Genomic DNA, 20963 nt, shown 5'->3' with positions numbered 1-20963 from the left:
TGAAAGTGCTGAGGGGCAGTCATGGTAAAAGTGAGAGAGAAGGGGGCAAGTGAATGGGTGGACAGGGCCACTGACACCTCTGGAGTAGAGGCTGGCTCTAATGCACCTTATCCAGGGCCATTCGGCTCGCCTAGACACAATCCTGAACTTCCCCTCACCCTAGTGACAGGAGCTCTGCATTTAGCCAGGACCCGGCACATCAAAGTGACATTTCTAACCCATGAACCATGTGGATAAACTAACCCTTGACAGTCCAACTGCAAATCATTTGTTTTGAGGAAATCCAGTGACGAACAGAGGCATTCAGCCCTCAACTTCGGCTATTTCTGTAATGCGAGAGAGAACCTAATAATTTTACCACACCGTTATTCATGGCTCTCCCCATCGAAGGCCCCTGGTCATAAATGATCGATGCTGTCACATGACAAGCTCTCTAGTCACCACTAGCTGTGCCCACAATGATCCCACCTATGTCCAGCATCTGCACTGATAAGTCTTTGCAGCCTTTGCCAGTGTCCTTCCCCAAGAGCTTGATCTAGTTATTTCTCATTTATCTTGGCTTCCCTGAGCCTAACTAGTTCCAGAGAAAAAACTACTGATTCCTACTAGTGACCATACCTCCCTCCATCCTAGAGTCAGCTGAGCAGGCTTTATGATATGGCATTGGGCCATCACCATAAACTCTGGGCTTGGGCTTTGAAAACTAGAACTAGGGAACTTGGTGACTAATGCAAATAATTAAATAAATAAATAAATAAATAAATAAATCTGAGTATAACAAATTAAAGCAGCGATTTTCAACTTTTTTCATCTCATGTCACACAAAGTCATTACTAAAATTCTGCGGCACACCAAAAAAATATATTTTTAGCTGATCTGACAAAAAAGTTATAAATCTGATTCATTCACACCAGTCAGCTATTGTTGTGATGGCTGTTGTCATTTTTTATTTGATAATCTAAGGGGGAAAAGGTCAGGGCCCCTGACTAAATAGTCAGGTATTGCATGTTTTAAAAATTCTTGTGGCACACCCGTTGAAAATCACTGAGTCAAAGTAAAAGAATTAATTATGGTGGGCAATGGGCAGCTTAATTGAGGACCCCTAGAACTATGACAGATATTAGACTAAAATGCAGAAAGAAATAGATTTTTCTTTGGCTTCTCTATTAAAGAAAAATGAATATCAATATATTAGGCCCTAGGCCAATTAAAAGAAAATCTCTGGGAAATTACAAAAAAGAGGAAAAATTCTTACCACACACCCATTAGGATGGAAATTATCAAAAGAACAGAAAATAGTAAGTGTTGGCAAGGATGCAGAGAAATTAGAACTCTGTGCACCATTGGTAGGAATGTAAAATGGTGCAGCCACTATGGGAAATATATGGACATTCCTCAAAAAATTAAAAATTAAATCACCATATGATCCAGCAATCTCACTTCTAGGTAGATATCCAAAAGAACTGAAGGCAGGATCTCAAAGATGTATTTATACTCCCCTATTCACTGCAGCATTATTCACTATAGGCAAAAGATGGAAGCAACCCAAATGTCTTTCAGAGGAAGAACAGGTAAAGAAAAGGATTTAAAAAGTCATACACACACACACACACACACACACACACACACACACACACATATGATGGAATGTTATTCATCTTTAAAATAAAGGGAACTTCTGGCACATGCTGCAACATGGATGAACCTTGAGACATGATGCTAAATGAAATAAGCCAGCCGCAAAAAGACAAATACTGTATGATTCCATTTACATGAGGTATCTAAAGTAGTTAAGCTCTAAAAACAGAAAACAGATGGTTGTTCCCAGGGGCTGGGGGGAGAGAGAAATGGAGCACTGTTCAATGGGCATAGAGTTTCAGTTTTGCAAGAGGAAGAAGTTCTGGAGATTAGTTGCAGAACAGCGTGACTATACTTCATGATACTGAATTATACACTTAAAAATGGTTTAGATGGTAAAGAAGAATAAGAAGAACAAAAAAAAAGAAGAATGATTTTTTAGGAGAGTTTTTTTTTTTTAAGTTGCCTCAATACTAGAAAGCCCTAGAAAACTAGCGACAGGGTCTGCTCTGCAGGGCTGCACATGGCATCAGAATTGGACAAAAGCTGTCCCTTCTGGCCCGGCCTGTGTGACTCAGTGGTTGAGCATCGACCTATGAACCAGAAGGTCACGTTTCCATTCCCAGTCAGGGCACATGCCTGGATTGCGGGCTCAATCCCTGGTGGAGGATATGCAGGAAGTAGCTGATATATATGATTCTCATCATTGATGTTTCTATCTCTCCCTCTACCTTTCTCTTTAAATAAATAATATATATAAATAAAAGCCTAAGTGACCATTACGACCGGTCAACCAAATGACCAGTCAACCGGTAACTATGACACACACTGACCACCAGGGGGCAGACACTAAATGCAGGAGCTGCCCCCTGGTGGTCAATGCGCTCCCACAGCCAGCCAATCTCCCACAGTCCCTCCCCCTGGCCAGATGGCCCAGATCATCCCTGATCGCCAGTCAGGCCAAGGGACCCCACCCATGCACAGATTCATGCACTGAGCCTCTAGTATATATATAAAAGCTGTCCCTTCAGAAGCAATGATGTCTCCTGCCCTCAAAAATGGCTTTCACCAGTTGGGTTTAACAATAGCCCTTTGCTCATATGTTCACCCATTTCTAACCCACTTATCCATTCTTCTGGCTCATGTCAGTGACATGTCCTGATTCTACTCAACCGGACATGATCTCCTGTGCTTTTCAGCCTCCAGAGCACTCTGTCTATATCCTGTACTACCTGCCCTTCCAGTTATGTGATGTCTATCTTCTCCACATAACTGGAGTGTAAGGGGCCAGGGCACCATCTTATCTACCACCATGGACACTGTGGCACAACAACCGGCACAGAGAAGGCGAAGCAATGACCCTTGAACATACCTGCCATGTTCTAATTCCAGCCCCAGAGGCAATCAAACCACAGCCTCAGAGCCACAAATGTCTGACACTCACATGCTTATTCCTGAAGCTCTTCGAATTCAAAATAACACAAGAATCTACTAGACTTATCTTCAGATTTCTCCTCCTTTATTTACTGCAATCCAATAAAGGAGTGGAAAGAACTCCCCACATTCTGGGAAACTCCTGTAGTTCTCAGGGCACCCTGCCGCAGAGGGGGGCTGAGAAAGCCTTCCTAAGTCATCCTATTTGTGGAGGTGCCCAGGCACAGGTGCTGGATCAAACCCCAGGGGCGCTTGTCAGCTTGTGTTCTGCCTCATTATTCCTGAGAAGAATCCATCATGATTTTGCTGAAAATTGTTGTTCTAATGACTTTTTAATTATCTTCCTCCTTTCCTCCGCCTTAGTTGCTAACTTGTCAATTTAATTAAAGAATTTCTTGTTTAAAGGGTGCTACTTTTGATGATGACAACCACTCCAGTTAAAATTCCATTAAGTACTTCACTCAGGAAGCTTATATTAATGATCGGAGCTAGAAAGTACATAGAAGCTTCAAGCAGACAGACAAGCAGGGGTCTCTGCTTCCATCTGGGTGATCCTCCTTGAAATTTGGACACATTGTCTGATTAATTGCCCAATTTTTATTTTGTTATCAGGAAGTAAATCAGTTATTATACAGCAAAAAATAAATAAATAAAGCTGTTTGCTAATTTGGCTGTGAAACCTTTTTTTGTTTACATTGCAGACATACTGGATTTACAGAAGCAACAAGGGTCACCTCCTCCGACCCCTATCTACACTGTACCACGCTGAGGAAGGTAAGGCGATACGCCATAGACCCTCAAACAATTCACTGAGAGTTTTGCTTGATTCATTCATTTAACAAAAATTTACTACCTGCCAGGCACTGGCCACGGCACTGAATGTACAGAGGTGAACAAGATAGATAAGGTTGCTAACCTCGCGGAGCTTAGATGGGGAAAGACTGTCCAGGCAGAGGGAAGAACAGATGCCAAGGCCCTGAGGCAGCAATGTTTGAGATGTTTCTGAGACACAAAAAGGAAATCAATGTGACGATAGCCTAGTAGATGAGGGAGCAGAGCAGGAGCAGAGGTTGAGAGGGAGATAGTATCCAAGTCTGATAGGGTCTGAAGGCCTTGGCAGGGAGAATGTACTTTAACTAAGTGTGATAGGAAGACTTTAGAGAACTTAATCAGAAAACAAATAATCGAATCTACCTTTTTTAAAATTTTACTATTTTTTTAATCTACCTTTTTAAAAACCATTTTGGGTGCCAAGGACAATAAACACTGTCTCAGATTTGATTTTCCTTCCCATATCTCTGCTGTAACATGGAGTGTTGCCTTGGTAACTAAACTGAAGAAACCACCTTAACGCTTCCAGGCTAGATCATCCTTTGCAGGGGAGGCTGGAAGCAGTACAGGTGCTTAAGGCAGACACTGCAGAAGAAGAAGGCTCTAAGCGCCAAACTCATGGTGAAGGTGCCCCCAACCTACCTCTATGCAGAGTGTCATGCTAGGTAGGCTCTTTACCCAACCAGCCTTAATCATATTTCATGAAGAACCTTCCAATAATACCATTCAGATACTGCTATTCTTCCATAGACCGCAGTTAGCTTTTATTATAGAAGGCAGTAAGAGAACTAACCTTGATCTCTTTTCCACAAAAGCTAGAGGGAACTATAGGAGTTTTTCCTTCTAACTACTCATTGCATACATTCTACATTCTATGCAGAAGTAGGAAAGTCATAAAAAGAGGGAACTAGGGTTCCAGAAGCAACGGTGGGGAAGCAGGTGGCCAGCAAACATGGGGTGTGGCAGCTGGATAATACCTCTTTGAATACTTCGTTTTAGCTTGTTACACAGATCCACGCGGGGGTTATCTACATGCTCTTCTACAGATCCCCGGCTTTGTTCTGGAGAAGAGAGGCTTCTGCTAAGATCCAACGGTACTTTACCAGTGTGCGGCGGTGGGGACGCAGCAGGGCTGTGGGGGGTGGTGGGACTGCTGGACGCCGAGGCGGTGGTCAGGTCCAAGGCTCCTATCCTTGAATTCAAGGGAGAAGTCAAGGACAGCTTTCTGGCCCTCACTGGGGAGGATGTTCTGGACACGGCTCGGGGTGGTGGGGAAGAGAATTTGCGACACAGGCGTGGAGATTTGCCATCAACCAGATGTTCACCTCTGCTGTTCTGGCTGGTGGCGAAAAACAATTCCAGTGACCTGGAAATATGAGCAAAAGCTATTAACAGATTGTAGCCAAGTGAAAATTATTCCCCCGACGTCATTCAAGAACATGTTCCCGACATTAAAAGGCCACAATATCATCGCACGTCTGTTGCTGGGTTTCCTTCATTTCAATGCCACCTGTATTCCACACACTGGCCAAAGGAACACAGACACTTTTTAGGCCATGTCTAATCCCCTGCTACTAAACTGTGGTCCAAAGACAAGTAGCATTGGTGTCTCTGGACAGCTTTTAGAAATGCAGACTCAGGCTCCACTCCAGACCTGCAATCAGAGCCTGCAATTGCACAACATATTAAAGTTTGTGCAAATTCAAGTTTGAAAAACACAACTGTAAAAAAGAAAAAAAAATAGAAACGCCTCAAATAATGGAGTTAGCTTCCAAGTAATCACAGAGCAATCAAAGGCCAGTTGGGGACTATAGGATTCTCACATTCTCCCCTCGAGACCAATCTGAGACCTCTACTCACCCCCTTCTACTGTTCGAAGGCAAGACAATACCCTCAGGGCAGCTCTGCAGAGTCGGGCTGCTCACCTGCGGGAGACCCAGGAACCAGGAGGCCACACTTTCATGAGAGGCAAACCCCGGGCCTACCTGACCGGGATGGAGGTAAAAGGCCTCTTGTATATGTCAGAAAGCTTCGCCAGCACCTGGGCTGCCGTTGTGAAAATACGATAGGTGTGCAGAAAGGTGTTGAGGAAATCGATACTGAGAAACCGCAAGTCCGTCAGCCGCTCCAAGAGGCGCTCCACGCTGGCATAACGGATCTGGGGCACTTTGCAGGAGTTGAGTGTTTTACTGAAGCAAATGTCGATGTCGTCTTTATGAAGACGGGCATCAGACCTGCGCACAAAGCAGGAGCGTGAGAACAAACCCAAGACATGTGCCTCTCGACCACGGAGTGTTTACGCGCCGGTAAACACACACTTGGGTAAGGGCCTCCCACCGCATTTGATAAAAGATGTTGATATGACACATTACAGAAAACAAGGCAGGCCTTAAAAACATCGACTATGACATTATAATTTAGGAAGGTCAGAACTGATTGTGGAGAAGATAATAATCATTCATTCATGTTGTGGATTCCTTCTGTAGGGGAGGAAAAATAATTTCCCTCTGCCCTTCTGAGTTCTTGGCTGAGACCCCGGTAATAATGGACAGAGTAGCAAGAGAAAAACAAACAATTTTATTAACATGGATACCTGGGAATTACCCAAGAAGAAACGAGTAACTCCCCGAGGTGGCTTAGATTCAGGATGAAACATCATCTTAACAGGGAAAGGGGAGGAGGAATGGCGGTCACTTAAAGAAGAGTGAATGACTTGGGGGGAAGGTGAATGGGTCTCTAGAAGAATAGAGGGAAGATAAAATAGTGTGTGACAGTGTGTCTGGGAGTGGTATTGACGTCTAGCCTCCTCTCCTGTGATAAGGGTGAATCCTCTCTGCTTGATGAAACTCCCTGGGAAGGGATTTATGACAATTAAGTACCTTTTGGAGGATCTGTCTTTAGGCAGATAAAGGGAGTTTAGAGAAAGACTCTTCTGGCGTTAGCTGTTTTTCAAGTTCCTATTGCTCAAAATAATCAATATAACTAAGTGGCATATTTTGAGGTGGCATAATCTGCTACCCTTCCTTCTCTCTCTAGTTCAATCATGTTTTAGTAAGAAAATGAGGCCAACAGCCCTATTTAGGAGGGGCTTTGCTTATGCCCTTAAATCAGAATATCAAAAATGCCCTTAAAAACTAATGGATGGCATTCTCCCCACAGAGGGGTTAGGGGAGGGGAAGAGACAGATATCACTGCTATATCTGTGGTGTGTGTTTTTTTTCTCACTTCTAATTTTGTGCATTTGTGTTTCCCCTTATTTCTTGACTAGACTGACTAATAGATGATAATATAAGGAATTTTCCCCTCTAGAATTGGCTCTTTACCAATTCTACTATTTTTCTATATTTTAATTTATTAATGTCTGTTCTGATCTTATTTCCTTCCTACACTTTCCTTGCAGTTTATTTTGTCATTCTTTAACATCTTGAACTGAACACTTAGTTCACTCCATTCTTCCTGGATTATTAATGCATTTAAGGCAATCTGTTTTATGAGTACAGTTTAATCCATAAGTTGTGTAAAAGGCTTTCTTTTCACTATTTTGCAGTATTAAAAATGTCTTTATATTTTTTAAAGTAAAATGGGCAAAGGGGGTCAATTGTGTGGTTATGGGTAGTAACTAGACTTATGGTGCATCATTTTGTAGTGTATACAAACATCAAATTATAATGTATACCGGAAACTAATATAATGTTATATACCAATTTTACCTCAATAAAAAAGGTGATGGTTGAAACATCAGCTGTGAACCCTTGTAGAGGTTGCTGCAAGGCTCTGCTCCTTCTCATCCTATGAAACCTCGCCTCTGGTTGCTCCTCAACCTGACTGGGCTGATCCACTGGGAGCCTGTGGAGAGCAGACTGAGGAGAGGACTCTCAGCAGCCCTCAAGTCCCTCTGCCTCGCTCAGAGCCCTCAGCCAGTGGTGTGCATTTGCAAAAAGGGCAAAAGAGGCCCGCCGAGAAGCAAAGTTGGTAAGAGAAAAAAACGTCGAAGCAGAGGTTGAATCCGAGTGGGGCTCAGAGAAACGCCCCTCTTTGCCAGGACTGCCCTGAGCTTTCACATTCCCTTCTGAGATCCTGTGTTCCCTTTCCTTGCAGCATCTCAGAGCAGGCGGTCAATGAGCCCTGGGTTTCACCACTTGATTAAAAGATATGCTACAGGGCCAGTGATGTTCAATGAGGTAATTGCTTGCCAAGAGTCAGTTGGCTTGTTGTGTGAGTGCCCTTAATTATCCCTTTCAGCACTTCGAGGGGTTTCAAATTATATATTTATTTTCTTTGGGATAAAAAGGAATCAATAGCTTTCTTAGCTTGCTCTTGGAAACTTCCCACCCCAAAGTAAGCTCAGTGCAGGTGGAAGGATTTCCTTTGCAGGCCTGAAATGGCATTTTAAATGAGCTGCTCAGCCCTGCTGAGGAATTGACTAAGGGCGGGCTGCTAGTTTCAGTCTCATTACTGATCTTGAAAATGCACATCATATCTTTGGGGATTCTTGAAAACTGCATGGCTCTTTTTTCCACTCACTATGTGAGCCTCAACCAACTATACTTTTCTGGTTCTTAATTTTCTCACTTGTGAAAAAGACCTTAGAGACTTTTATGAATCAGTCTGTCTAAAGATGCCTGACTGAGGTAATCACTTTTTCTCCCACCATTTTCCACCAAAGAACTCTTACTTTCTAGGAAGGTTGAGGTTAACTATTATTAAAGGAAAGCAAACCTCAACCTAAATACATAAATGTAAAATACCACTGAAAGGGATATTTTTACCTAATAAATGTCACGATCTTGCATTTTAATAGTACTTTGAGATTTGTATCTTTTTTTAAAAATATGTTTCTATTGATTGTTTTAGAGACAGAGGAAGGGTGAAGGATAGAGAAATAGAAACATTGATGAGAGAGAAACATCATCGATTGGCTGCCTCCTGCATGCCCTCCACAGGGGATCAAGCCTGAAACCCAGACATGTGCCCTAAGCAAGAATCTTGGTTCCTGGGTCGATGCTCAACCGCTGAGCTACACTGGCTGGGCAGATTTGCATCTTTTGACTATAATTACTTTAATCAAAACACTAGGAGGATAAAATATGTTGTAGCCAACATGAAATTAAAATAAAACTGACTAATTACACTACTGTCCTTTAAAATTGTAATCACATTCATTTTAAGTAAAGAAAAGAAATTGAATATTATGAAATTATTTAATTTTCTTTTATTATACTGAACAAGGTCTTTATTTCCTAAGGGACTCCCAAGAATGATATAATGTTGTTACTTAAGCCTTTTATGATAATAACTCTTTTTTGGTAAACACTTAAAAAAATCTTAAAACATCAAACTCATATCACCTATTATAATTAGGAAGTTTTCAAAGGAAGTGAGTGCCTGCAGAGTGCTGTCATGTCAGTAACAAGACACAATGAAGATAGGATAACTTTTTTAACTCTGAAAAATGTCATTCTCCCCCCCACCCCCCATGGTGTACTGCCGAGGAGATGCACAGGGAGGCCAGAATACAGAATTTTGGGTAAAAGAGGGCCTTAACTTTTTTAACTCTGAAAAATGTCATTCTCCCCCCCGCCACCCCCCATGGTGTACTGCCAAGGAGATGCACAGGGAGGCCAGAATACAGAATTTAGGGTAAAAGAGGGCCGTGGAGGAGACTGTCATAAGAAATAGAAATTACAAAATCATCCCCCTTTGTCTGATTGAGGAGGGCCAGGCTCAATGAGGCAGGGAAAATAGAAGAAAGAAATATATGAAATACATGAAACTGCCTTGGTTATAATTCTAGTATAGTACAGATGGCATCAAAATAGGTGTGACTCTATCAGAAAATCCTTACAGCTCAAGATACAGGTTTCTGTCCTTACAGGAGAATGGTTCCTACTCGTTCAAGTGTCACCTCTGTACCCAAAGGCAGGAAAGTCTTGATCTGTATGGGAGATAGTTACACAAACAAGCTTGGACATGGACGCTGGTCAAACTGCCTTCACAGGGGACAGAAGATGCATTTGGGTACCAGCCATAACCGGTCAGGCGCAAAACTGAAGTTTTATCTGTATTAATTTTTTTAAAGTCAACAAAATATGTAAATAGTGGGTATGCAACTGCTCTGGGGTTTAGGCTACCATGTCCAACTGACATATTCTCATTCTAAAGCAGTTTGGACTTTCATGACTGTCTAACCTTCAAGATAGTACTTTTTAAACAAATAACAATAGTAGATATTATATTGTGAAATATAAAAATAAGAATCCCATGAGTAGAAAATTAATAATAAAATTCTAACCCAATAATGTGAATTATAAAACTAAGTCTAAATTTGGACCTTTTGACTTAATAGTCCATGCTTGGTTTTAATCTCAGCATCACATATTTTTAACTGATCTGGTTCTAAAAAGACTATACTAAACTAAAAACCTAGAAAACTGAACACTAAAGGAATCTTTGCCCAGTTTCAAAATAATCCTACTGCAAATATCTTTAAATTTGACTAGTAATTTAAAATACTATCATTCTTTCATCATTTTTTCTATAGTAATTATCACACTAGTATAATGTACTCTGCCTTCATCTAATACAATATTTAATGTTTTAAAATTTTTACCATTAGAATCATGCTAATTAGAGCTACTACCTATGAAGAGGAAAGTTAATGTTATTTATTGCCTTAGCAAAAATAGCTCAGACCCCAACAGAGTCCATAAAAAAGGGATAGAAGACAAACATTTTTTAATTTTAAAAATATAAAACAACTGCTCTTATAAATACATTTTATTCTTAGAATTTGGAATGAAAATACCCAAAAGAATGAGATTAACAAATTGGTCAGCTACAAATTCCCAAAACAATTTCTGAATTTAGAAAGACAAAAGTACATAGAGGTGAAAGCATTAATACAGAGAGCTATGGCACATAGCTATTGATATAGTTTCTCTTTTTAAATGGCAGTTTCCCTATTGATCACTTGAAATTATAGGATTTACTTTGTTAAGAAAACAGAGAGCAGCCTGGCAGCTCTGGGAAACAGCCTCTAGGACAGATCCATGTACAGGCAGTGGGTAGATGGTACCATGGAACAGTCATATGATTCCTATTAGGTGTTTTTGAAATCTAAACATACTTCTATAACCAAATCTGAGGGATAAGATTCACACCCACTGGGAAGACACCAAAGCATCTGCCATACCTTGACCCAACCTCTGACCTTGGACACATCTGGCTGTCACAACTTCTTATACTGAACTTGAAAATCTCAGTAAGTTTTCCTGAGTGAAGGCATATGTCACAGTATGAAAAACAATGTTTCTATGCTGTGAGTCAATAAACTACACACCTGAAAAACCATTCTGATAGTCTTATTTATATTAGCATGTCATGAATTATCATATTACTGTCAAGAAACATTCACAATATGAAGCAGAATGCTACTGAAGCAATATTTTATTCATGGTTTCACATTCTCTACCAATTTGATCTTGATTAAAATGCAAGGGAAAGTATTACACCACTTACTTAATCATATGTGGCACAGTGACTTTGGAATTCTCTTCAAACACTATAGTCATTAAACCATTACACCGTATATTGTCCACACACTGTGAAATTAAAAAATAGACAATTACAACCCACATGAAAACCTAGGCAGATCATATATTCCCAGAATTGTTTATAGCCACAAAACAATTTAGTTTCTCATCTCTCTCTCTCCCTCCCTCCCTTCTCTCATTCCCCCCCCCACCCCGCTCAGAAACACACACACACACACACACACACACACACACACACACACGTGTGTGTGTGTGTGCGCACAGGTGCACGCACAGTGGCAGGTAAACATTACACATTGATGAACAGATTCAATGTCTAGATACCAAAACTGTGCACCTGGTCAATACCTGAGAGTAGGTATAAGGACTATGTTTTCCTGCAATGTGTTTCCCAAGGTTTCTGACCACACGTCACATTGTCACAGTTCTCTGGCAGGTGCGGCACTTACTGAGAGGTTTAGTACGTTCTCATGGGACTCCCTCTGCTGTGTTCATTCTCTGCCCTACGGGTGGTGTGTGGCAGGCAGAGGAGATATGGTGGCTTCCTTAGAATAAATTATCTTCCCTTTCACTAGCAAGCTCTGTGCCTGTTTCCCAGTGTTTTTGTTTGTTTGTTTGTTTGTTTGTTTGCCAATAAATTCCCACATTTTACTAGTTTCTGTTGGTACCATGTTGGTTTGGTGAGGATGTATGGTGTAATTTCTCCTGTTTCTGGCATACATCAAACTCTGTTCATCTTTTTCTCTTTTCTTTCTAAAAGGAACTTATGCTAATTTTCTCTGCCTTCTTTATTTTATATGTATGCTTTATCAATTAAAAATTCCTCTTTGTGCCCTAACTGGTTTGGCTCAGTGGATACAGCATCAGCCTGCGGACTCAAGGGTCCCAGGTTCGATTCCGGTCAAGGGCATGTACCTTGGTTGTGGGCACATCTCCAGTAGAGGGTGTGCAGGAGGCAGCTGATCGATGTTTCTAACTCTCTATCCCTCTCTGTAAAAAATCAATAAAATATTTTTTTTAATTTCTCTTTGCAATTATTTTGGGTTAGAGGGGATTTATTTTGAATTATACATATTCCCTTTGGGGGGAAAGCAGAAAATACAAAAGATTTAAACAATTTTAAAATCAGAAATTCCTTCTAGCAACTAAAACACCATGTGGGGCTTTATGACTGCAATTCAATGGTGTGGAGAAGCTGATTGCCAAGTGACTTCACATAGATCGTCAACTAAGAGTTCACCCTAAACCCCAACATCTAATGAAAGAGTGAATATGCGTATAAGAAACTTCAGATCACTGCCATCACTTGACTATTCAGTCTACTTAGTATATCAGCCATATTCATATTTGTTTTTTCCTTAAAAAAAATTGTTCCCTCATGTCGCATGCCATTATTTCAATGACCAGGTACAGAGGATGCCAACTCTGGAAATAAAATGGAATATTTTTAAGTCCTCTTCAATTCACTTCCTTACACCACAGCACCTTGAAACAATATAGGTCTTTTGTAAAAGCAAAGTGATGTAACATGAACTTTCAAAAAGCTCGTGCACATGTGTGTGCGTGTGTGTGTGTGCACGCACGCAAGTGAGCAAATGTTTTTATTGGCAGGAGTGGTAAATACTCATGATCACATAAGCATGTATTTGGTAGTGTTGGAGAGAAGAGTTTGTGCCTTGAGAAAATGAATTCAATTCACTCATTCAAGAAATACATGAAAATAAGCAAAGTGTCGCTTATCTTTAAGGGCAACGTTGAACCTATGTGAACTACAGTAAACCTTGAGATTACGAGGATAACAAGAGCAGATTCCTGGGCCATGGATACAGTAGTTCAGCAGTGATGACTCTAAGTAGGCTGGGGCTGGGAACAGTGTGTTCACAAAAGCCCCCGGTAATTGTGATGCAGCTGGTCCTTGACAGTGACTTCTCCAGCAGGGTTTTTGAGGGGTTTGCTTCAGGCAATATCTATTCAAAGGTCAGTAGTCTACTATGTCATCATGTTTTTTACCTTATTAATACATCTAGGTAGAGGGAAGAAAGGTTAGATTAAGTTTTTCTTTTTTAATTCACCTTCTTGTTAAAATAGAAAATTTCCTATTGATTTCAGAGAAACTATTTTAAGGGGAAAAAAGCATGTCAGCATGCTACAAATTAGTCTAAATGGGTCTATATTTTGACACATCTGCCCAAATCGAGAAGCTCAGAGGTGAATTTTAATTCTGCATTTTAGTTAATACCCATAATTACAGAAAAATGTGTTTAAGTGACCATTATTGTATGACAGTAAGACAAGCACAAATGAATGCACTATATTGAAATGAATGGTCAAATCTCCAGTCTCAAGGTTTTTTTCTATAAATAGATGAAAAAGGGAATAATTATTGGTCAAGACCATTAGCCACGTGTGAGTTTTGTTGGAGGCGTCAAGGGTTAATAATGGCCTTACTGGTGTAGCTAAAAGTGCAAGTAATCATTGAAGCAATTGTAACTTCTAAAAATTACAGCTTCAGAGACGGAGGCCTGGCTTAGCCTACAGTTTTGAACAGAGTGTTTTGTGTGAAACTGGGATTGTGTCAAAACCCTGGAGCCACTTGATTATCTAAAATCATAGCCACGTGTGCTTAATGTAACACGCTAGCCTAGCACAGTGACTTCAAATCAATTCACAAAAATATTAAGATTTAGCAAAATAAAGAATGACAAATAAAAAGACAATATAATAGAAAACATAGTCATAATAGGAATTGAAAGAAAATGTTCATTTCCCTAGTCTCTAAGGAGAGCTAAAATGAATAAATGTCCATTTGGCATGAATGGACAAGAAACAGAAATAGTGGGAAATGTTCATCTCATTGATAATTACAGACATGTAAACTAAAACCAGTAGAAAGCAATACCGCTTTTCCATTAAATAGGAAAATATGATAAATGTGGCAGGACTTAAAAGAAAGCTGCATAGATCCCTTACTGATGATGTAGTGAAATGAAGAGCTATATATTTCTTGAAGCATTTTGGTAGTCTGTTGAGTCATGAATTATGAAATCATGAAAGTGATCAGGGACCTGTACCAGTCTCACCTACTGTGGGAAAGATACACAGCCAGGGATCTTGAAAGGGAAAAAACTTTTCAAAGATGTTTAGCACCACAGCATTTATTAATACCAAAACCAGGAAACTGCCCATATGATATGCCAAATATTTGAAAAAATCTAAAAAAGTGGTACATTAATGTGGTAGAATATACCTATATATACAAATACATATTCTGATATATATATTTTGACATATATATTAGAAGACACCAATATGAAGAATTTGCATATCTATAGAAAGACGTATATGAGGCAAAAAGCAAAAATTATACATATATACATTGAGAGCCAAACTGTGAAATTATTTCTCTATAGCAAGACTGTGGAGGATTTAGAGATGGAAACAGTTGATTTTCAGGGTAAAGGTTTTCTAATTTAATTGTACTAAAATGATCTTGGAGCTTGTTAAACGTTGGGGGTATCTGGAATAGGGGTTCAAGAATCTGCATTTTTAAAAAGCCTCCAGGTAATCCTAACAGAGTGATCTGTGGCAATACTTTGATAAACATTTATTTAGTGTTCCGGGTGTTGGAAGTAATTTTTAGTTCCCTTTTGTGTCCATATTTTTACATATACTAGTACATCATAAAATATTAAACAGTACATTTTAAGCATTCAATAGATTCAACTTATTAATAATAAATATGTCCAGAGACATACTTGGGAGACTGACAAATTCCATCAATGTATGTATAGCACATAATTTCCCCCAGAAAACGAAATGCTTTAACCAGAGAACAAAGCCAGTTGAGATTCAGGCTGCTGGGCAGCAGGCCAGGTTCAGTCATCAGTGGAGCACTCCCTCCCTACCACTCACCGTTCAAACCCCACATCAGGACACTCACTAAGTATCGCAGGACACTCATTAGTAGCAGTTGACAAGTGACCACTCCCTCCTGGATATGTTTTATTCGTTGACCTCCAGGACACCATGCCCTCTTAGCTATCCTCTGACTGCACTGGGGGTTCTTTCTTAGTCGTCTTTGATGTTCTCCCCGATCTCTCGTTGGGGCCATGGACCTCTTCTCATTTCTATCTAGTTATTCCCTGGGTGATCTCAACAGTTTCGCAGCCTGAACTATCACCTAAATGGCAGAGCCTGGACCTAAACACTGAACTTCTATATCCCATTGCTTACTTAACAACTCCACTTAACAACTTCCTTTGTTTCTTTTTCCCTCGCTCACATTCTACTCAGCCACGCTGACTTTCATGCTATTACTCAATATATGCAGTGTCCTCCTGGTCTGAAGTTTTTGAAATGGCTGTTCCCTCTGTGTGGAATAACTTTACCTTCACCACATATCTACATGTTACTTCTGTCACCTGCTAAAGTTGTTGTTTAGATGTCATCTTCAGAATGAGATGACTGCGATTGAAAAACTATACCAACCCACACACCTCCCACAGCCCAATCATCTTCTTACCCTGCCCAATCACCCTCTAACATAAATAGTATGTAGCCCTAGCTGGTTTGGCTCAGTGGATAGGGTGTCAGCCTGAGGACTGAAGGGTCCCAGGTTCGATTCCAGTCAAGGGCACATGCCCGGGTTGCGAGCTTGATCCCCAGTAGGGGGTGTGCAGGAGGCAGCCAATCAATGATTCTCTCTCATCATTGATGTTTCTATCTCTCTCTCCCTCTCTCTTCCAATCTGATATCAATAAAAATATTTTTTAAAATAAAATTTAAAAAAATAGTGTGTAGTTATTCATTATGTTCACTGCTCAATTCAGTCTTCCCTACACTAGACTATAAGCTACACAAGCAGGGGAATTGTTTGTCATCATTGCCTCTTTTGTGCATGATATATCACAAGTACCTAAACAGTGGCTGGCATATAGCATCACTGAATAAATTTATTTGCTGAATGAGTGCAATCCTAAGTGTCAGAGCCACATAATATCAAGGCTCTACTAAACAAAGTAATTTCATTTAATGACGATATCATCCCTCAAAAAGATACAACTTTCAGTTAGTGTTCTTCTCCAGTTCAATTGTAGATATATTCAAATGCAATTTAACATCCTAATCATAGCAAATTGGAGAAATAGGAGGAAGTTGTTTCTGCCACAAGATGTATCTAAGTCAAGAGTCTCACTTGAATGCTTGAGGCAGGCAAAGCATTGAGTACCTATCTTTAAAGATCCATTCACACACCCCAAGGGCCTTTCTCTTTTGATAATGCCTCACCAGGCATCCTAAGGTCACTTGAAGCTATTATCAACTGTGTATTGCAGGAGTCCCAGGTACATCGGAAGCTAGAAGCTAGAAGCAACCAGAAAAATACCTTTGCCTATTGCTATTCTCCCATTCTTCCTACTCCCCTTGGCTTCATAACACTCACAAAGTTTTGTTGCATTAAGTTGTCTACTTCCTTTTGTTCCTTACTAGCCTGCCTGTCTTCTTGACAGCATGGCACCTACACAACACCTGGCAGCACATGGTAATAGCACGACAAACATTCACAGAATCTGTGAATGATTCAGAGTGTCTTCAGGTCAGAGATGCATTATAAACAGAAACTAAAGTATTAATAGAACATAGAGTTAATGAAAGCATTAATAAATCACCACAAGGATATAATTAAGCAAATATAGAAGATCTCAGATTTTCATTCCTTCGTTAGCCAAAAAAGTACCTTCACTTCTAGCTATTCACCATCAAAGTAGTTGTGGGCGTATATAAGTAAAAATCCAGCACTCCTATAAAGAATGTTTAGAGTGCTAATAAAAGACCTGGATTACATTTGAGTCCTGACTCAACACAGTTATATAACTTAGGACAAACATTTAGCCTTCCAAATCTCAGGTTTCTCACCTGTGAAATGGGAATAATATTGCTGTTTACTTTCAGTACACTGCTGTAAAGGTCAAATGAGACTAAATCTGAAAAATTTCTTTGATGTATAAAAATAATTCTTTTTCACATTTATTCTCTTTCCACTTTCCCTCAGTTTTCAGTTACTCAGAAAAAAGCACTTAAAGAACTATTATATAATTCAGATTTTTACTTAAGTCTTATGTAATAAATACTATAAACTCTTCAGAAAAAAAGAGGCTAAAGAATCTGTAGTATATGTCTTTTCCATGTGCCCAAACTTCCTTGAGTTAACAACTTTAAAGATAATTATCAAGCCTTCTTTTAATATTTTCCTTACACAAACATTTTTCTCCTGTATTTGTTAATAGAGTGAAGAGCTTGGTATAAAAATGCCCAAGTCCAATCCTGACTAATTTTTTATGTCTTTATTGTTGAAAGTATTACCTATGTCCCCCTGTTTCCCCCATTGCCCCATGATAGCCCGCCCCGCCCCCACTTCAGGCTTCCACCACCCTATTTTCCGTGTCCGTGGGTTATGCATATATGCATACAAGTTCTTTGATTGATCTCCCCACCCACCTTTTGTTCAACAGTTTATTTTGTTCATTAGATTCCACATATGAGTGAGATCATGTGATACTTGTCTTTCTTTGAATGGCTTATTTCACTTAGCATAATACTCTCCAGGTCCCTCCATGCTGTCTCAAAGGGTAAGAGATTCTTCTTTTTCCCTGCTGCATAGTATTCCATGGTATAAATCTACCACAGCTTTTTTATCTACTCATCTACTGATGGTCACTTGGGCTGTTTCCAGATCTTAGCTATTGTAAATTGTGCTGCTATGAACATAGGGGTGCATACATTCTTTCTGATTGGTGCTTTGGGTTTCTTAGGATATATTTCTAGAAGTGGGATCATTGGGTCAAATGGCAGTTCCATATTTAACTTTTTGAGGAAACTCCATACTGTTTTACATAATGGTTGCAACAGTCTGCATCCCCACCAACAGTGTACTAGGGTTCCCTTTTCTCCACATCCTCATCAGCACAATCATGACTAATTTTGATATATTTCCAAATCCTGAATAAATACAACAATTATCTAACTGGATATTGCTGATAAAGGAAAAATAAGCAAATTTGTTTCCTATTATTTTCCATATGGAATAGAGGAGCTCATTTTCAGTTCCACACTACAGACAGTATTTCTTGTCTGATGCAATTCCTTCCTTTGTGATTTCTCGCCATAGCCCTTGTTAGCTGATTTTGTGTTTCTCACCATTTTCCTACTCCAGAAACAAATAAGGGAAAAAAAACCATGGGGTCACTGGAGATTAACAGGGATATTTTAACTCCATTCAACACTAGTGATTACATTTAAAGATTGTACAAAATGCCCAGGAACTAAAATGCAATTGCTACATTTCATGTAAATTTTAACCATAACAAGAAAAACAAACAATGAATGATTCTAGCATTTCAAGATACATAGTGGTAACACACAGCAACTAGATGCACTTTTTAAATAAAAATAAATTAACTCTAATAAATCCTCTCCAAAAGTTAATGTTGCGACATGTAAAAACAAAACAAGAAAATAAACTATGGCAAAAGCCACTTGCTTACCTGACTAATGTCGCTCATCCAGGCAGCTTTCTCCTGGCGTGAAGGTGCTAGCAAGACTACAGTGAAAGGGGCGGCACCAGGGGGCTCCACCACTATTTTAAAATCCAGGTGTCCAAACACTTGCCCAGAACCTTTGGCTTCAACACACATAAACCAAACAATTAGGTGTGAATGCAAAATCTGAGTAATAGCTGCTTTCACGTAGTTCTAGTAATACGATCAGTGTCCAAGTTCAGAATCTCATTTCAGCGATATGGCACTTCTCCAGCACCGGGGCGGCTTTGCTAAGCTCATAAGCAGGTAAACAAGCTGAGGTCAGTAGGTTACTCAGGGCTACAATCCTGGTCTCCTTCTCATTTCATGGTTTGTTTTGTTTTGTGTTTTAATTTTCGTAATCTACAGAGTTCTAACGCTCTAATATAATTCCTTTCTTCTCTGCCTGACACTGAAAAGTCATTATTGTGAGACAAATTCAGTAAAACGTGAATTCCCAAAGATGGTTTAACAATGTTTACAGGTTAGATGGTTCAACAGGATTTTTCATATAGAAATGACTTCAGGGAGTTTATTCTCAGCATCTCTACTGCCTCCTTACATAGCTTTTCTTAGCTACAAAAAAATAAAAAGCCATAGGAATTTTTAATTCTAATGTAATTCTAAGTGATAGAATGTGACTTACAGTCATCATCGCTTGCATCTGACTCTTCAATCAAGGTACATTCTATTAGAGAGAGAACCCCACCTGTCTGGGAAAAGCCAATTTTCCATTAAGAGACTTGAGAATCATGCATAGGTTCAGAAGCTCTGATTTGCAAATCTTATTCTCAAGTTGCCACAGCAGAAAGCATAGCAATTCTACATCATAAATAAGTTTTTATACATTCCAAAATGAAATTTACATGCGTAAAAGTAATTGAGCTCATTTAACTTCATGATTCTTCTCCCCAAACCGCTCTCACTCCCAATGTTTATAAAATTTAGCAAGTCAGTCTATGGCAACTAGATGGCCCTTAGGGGCCCTTGAGAGTGCAGCTCAGCAAAGGCTGAGCTCATCAACCAGGAGGTGATTGGAGCAGTAGAAAGCCAATATTTTCAGGCACTAATAACAGAAGGTATAGATAGGCAAATCATTTCTGTCAAGGACCAGAAATGATTTGCACATCTTAATGGTAATGCACATTTAAATTTCTGTTACTGTAGGTCCAAGTGACAACATAGTAAATGTCAAGGTTGGTAATTGTACATTACATCACTCTGCAATTGTGATAATGTTTTGTGATACCAGGCATGGGAAAGTCATAATTAAATTAACTTGAATGCCTCTTGAAACATAAATAGAATAATCATGTAAAACCAGTACCTTGAGCAGATGCAGCTTTCCTCCTGAACTTCTTGTGCAAATTAAAAAGTGTTTTGTAAATAAGAAGCATTGTCTTTCTCCTTCCTTTTTCAAAGACAATGAACCCAGGCGAACTTTACTAAGTTTCCCCTTCTCAACGGAAGGCACTTGAATAAGAGAACCTGGTGATCAGGAAAGTGGAGAATACACAGCAATTAAAATTCTGTGAGGTGAGAGCCCTTCCTGATGCAATAAATACCAATGATTCACTGGATGCACCATTGGAACAAGTAAATTCCCTACATTCTGAGCAGAAGAAACAATATATTGTGCTTTAAGAGTCACACTAATTCCTACTATTTTTATAAAACACTTCAGATTTGATTACTCATCTCTAAGCGGAAAATAAGTTTGAAAGAAAGACAAACTGAATTCAAAGAATGAGGATTGAATCTCAATCAACTGATTAATTTAACAGTAAGATACATATTGTATAATCATATCTATATATATAAAAAGCCAGCGACCGGAATGCCGTGATGACCGAAACCACCAGTCGCTATGAAGCCCACTGTGGCCAGCGAACCCAGGAAACTGGCCAGATCAGGGAGTGGGGCCAGCTGGCCAACCTCCTGCAGCCCCTCCCCTCAGCCAGCTCCACCCATGATTGCCCCGATTGGCCAGGCC

At 39.7% G+C, this 20963-nt stretch overlaps 1 protein-coding gene across 1 annotated transcript in view; it reads right to left on the bottom strand.

Moving 5' to 3' along the window:
- The window catches only part of RASGRF2 (Ras protein-specific guanine nucleotide-releasing factor 2), a 137866-nt gene that overhangs the window by 82973 nt on the left and 33930 nt on the right, over nt 1-20963 (bottom strand). Inside the window, exons 9-14 of the mRNA XM_014550194.1 lie at nt 20298-20458; nt 19617-19683; nt 18938-19074; nt 11362-11444; nt 5829-6077; nt 4947-5209 (exon numbers count right to left, since the gene is read on the bottom strand). Of these exons, the coding sequence (XP_014405680.1) occupies nt 4947-5209; nt 5829-6077; nt 11362-11444; nt 18938-19074; nt 19617-19683; nt 20298-20458 (960 nt within the window). The remainder of the gene's footprint in view (nt 1-4946; nt 5210-5828; nt 6078-11361; nt 11445-18937; nt 19075-19616; nt 19684-20297; nt 20459-20963) is intronic.

This window comes from Myotis brandtii, unplaced genomic scaffold (assembly GCF_000412655.1).
Source record: "Myotis brandtii unplaced genomic scaffold, ASM41265v1 scaffold115, whole genome shotgun sequence".
In the NCBI taxonomy this organism is placed as follows: domain Eukaryota; kingdom Metazoa; phylum Chordata; class Mammalia; order Chiroptera; family Vespertilionidae; genus Myotis; species Myotis brandtii.
This window is presented reverse-complemented; position numbering and strand designations above follow the sequence as displayed.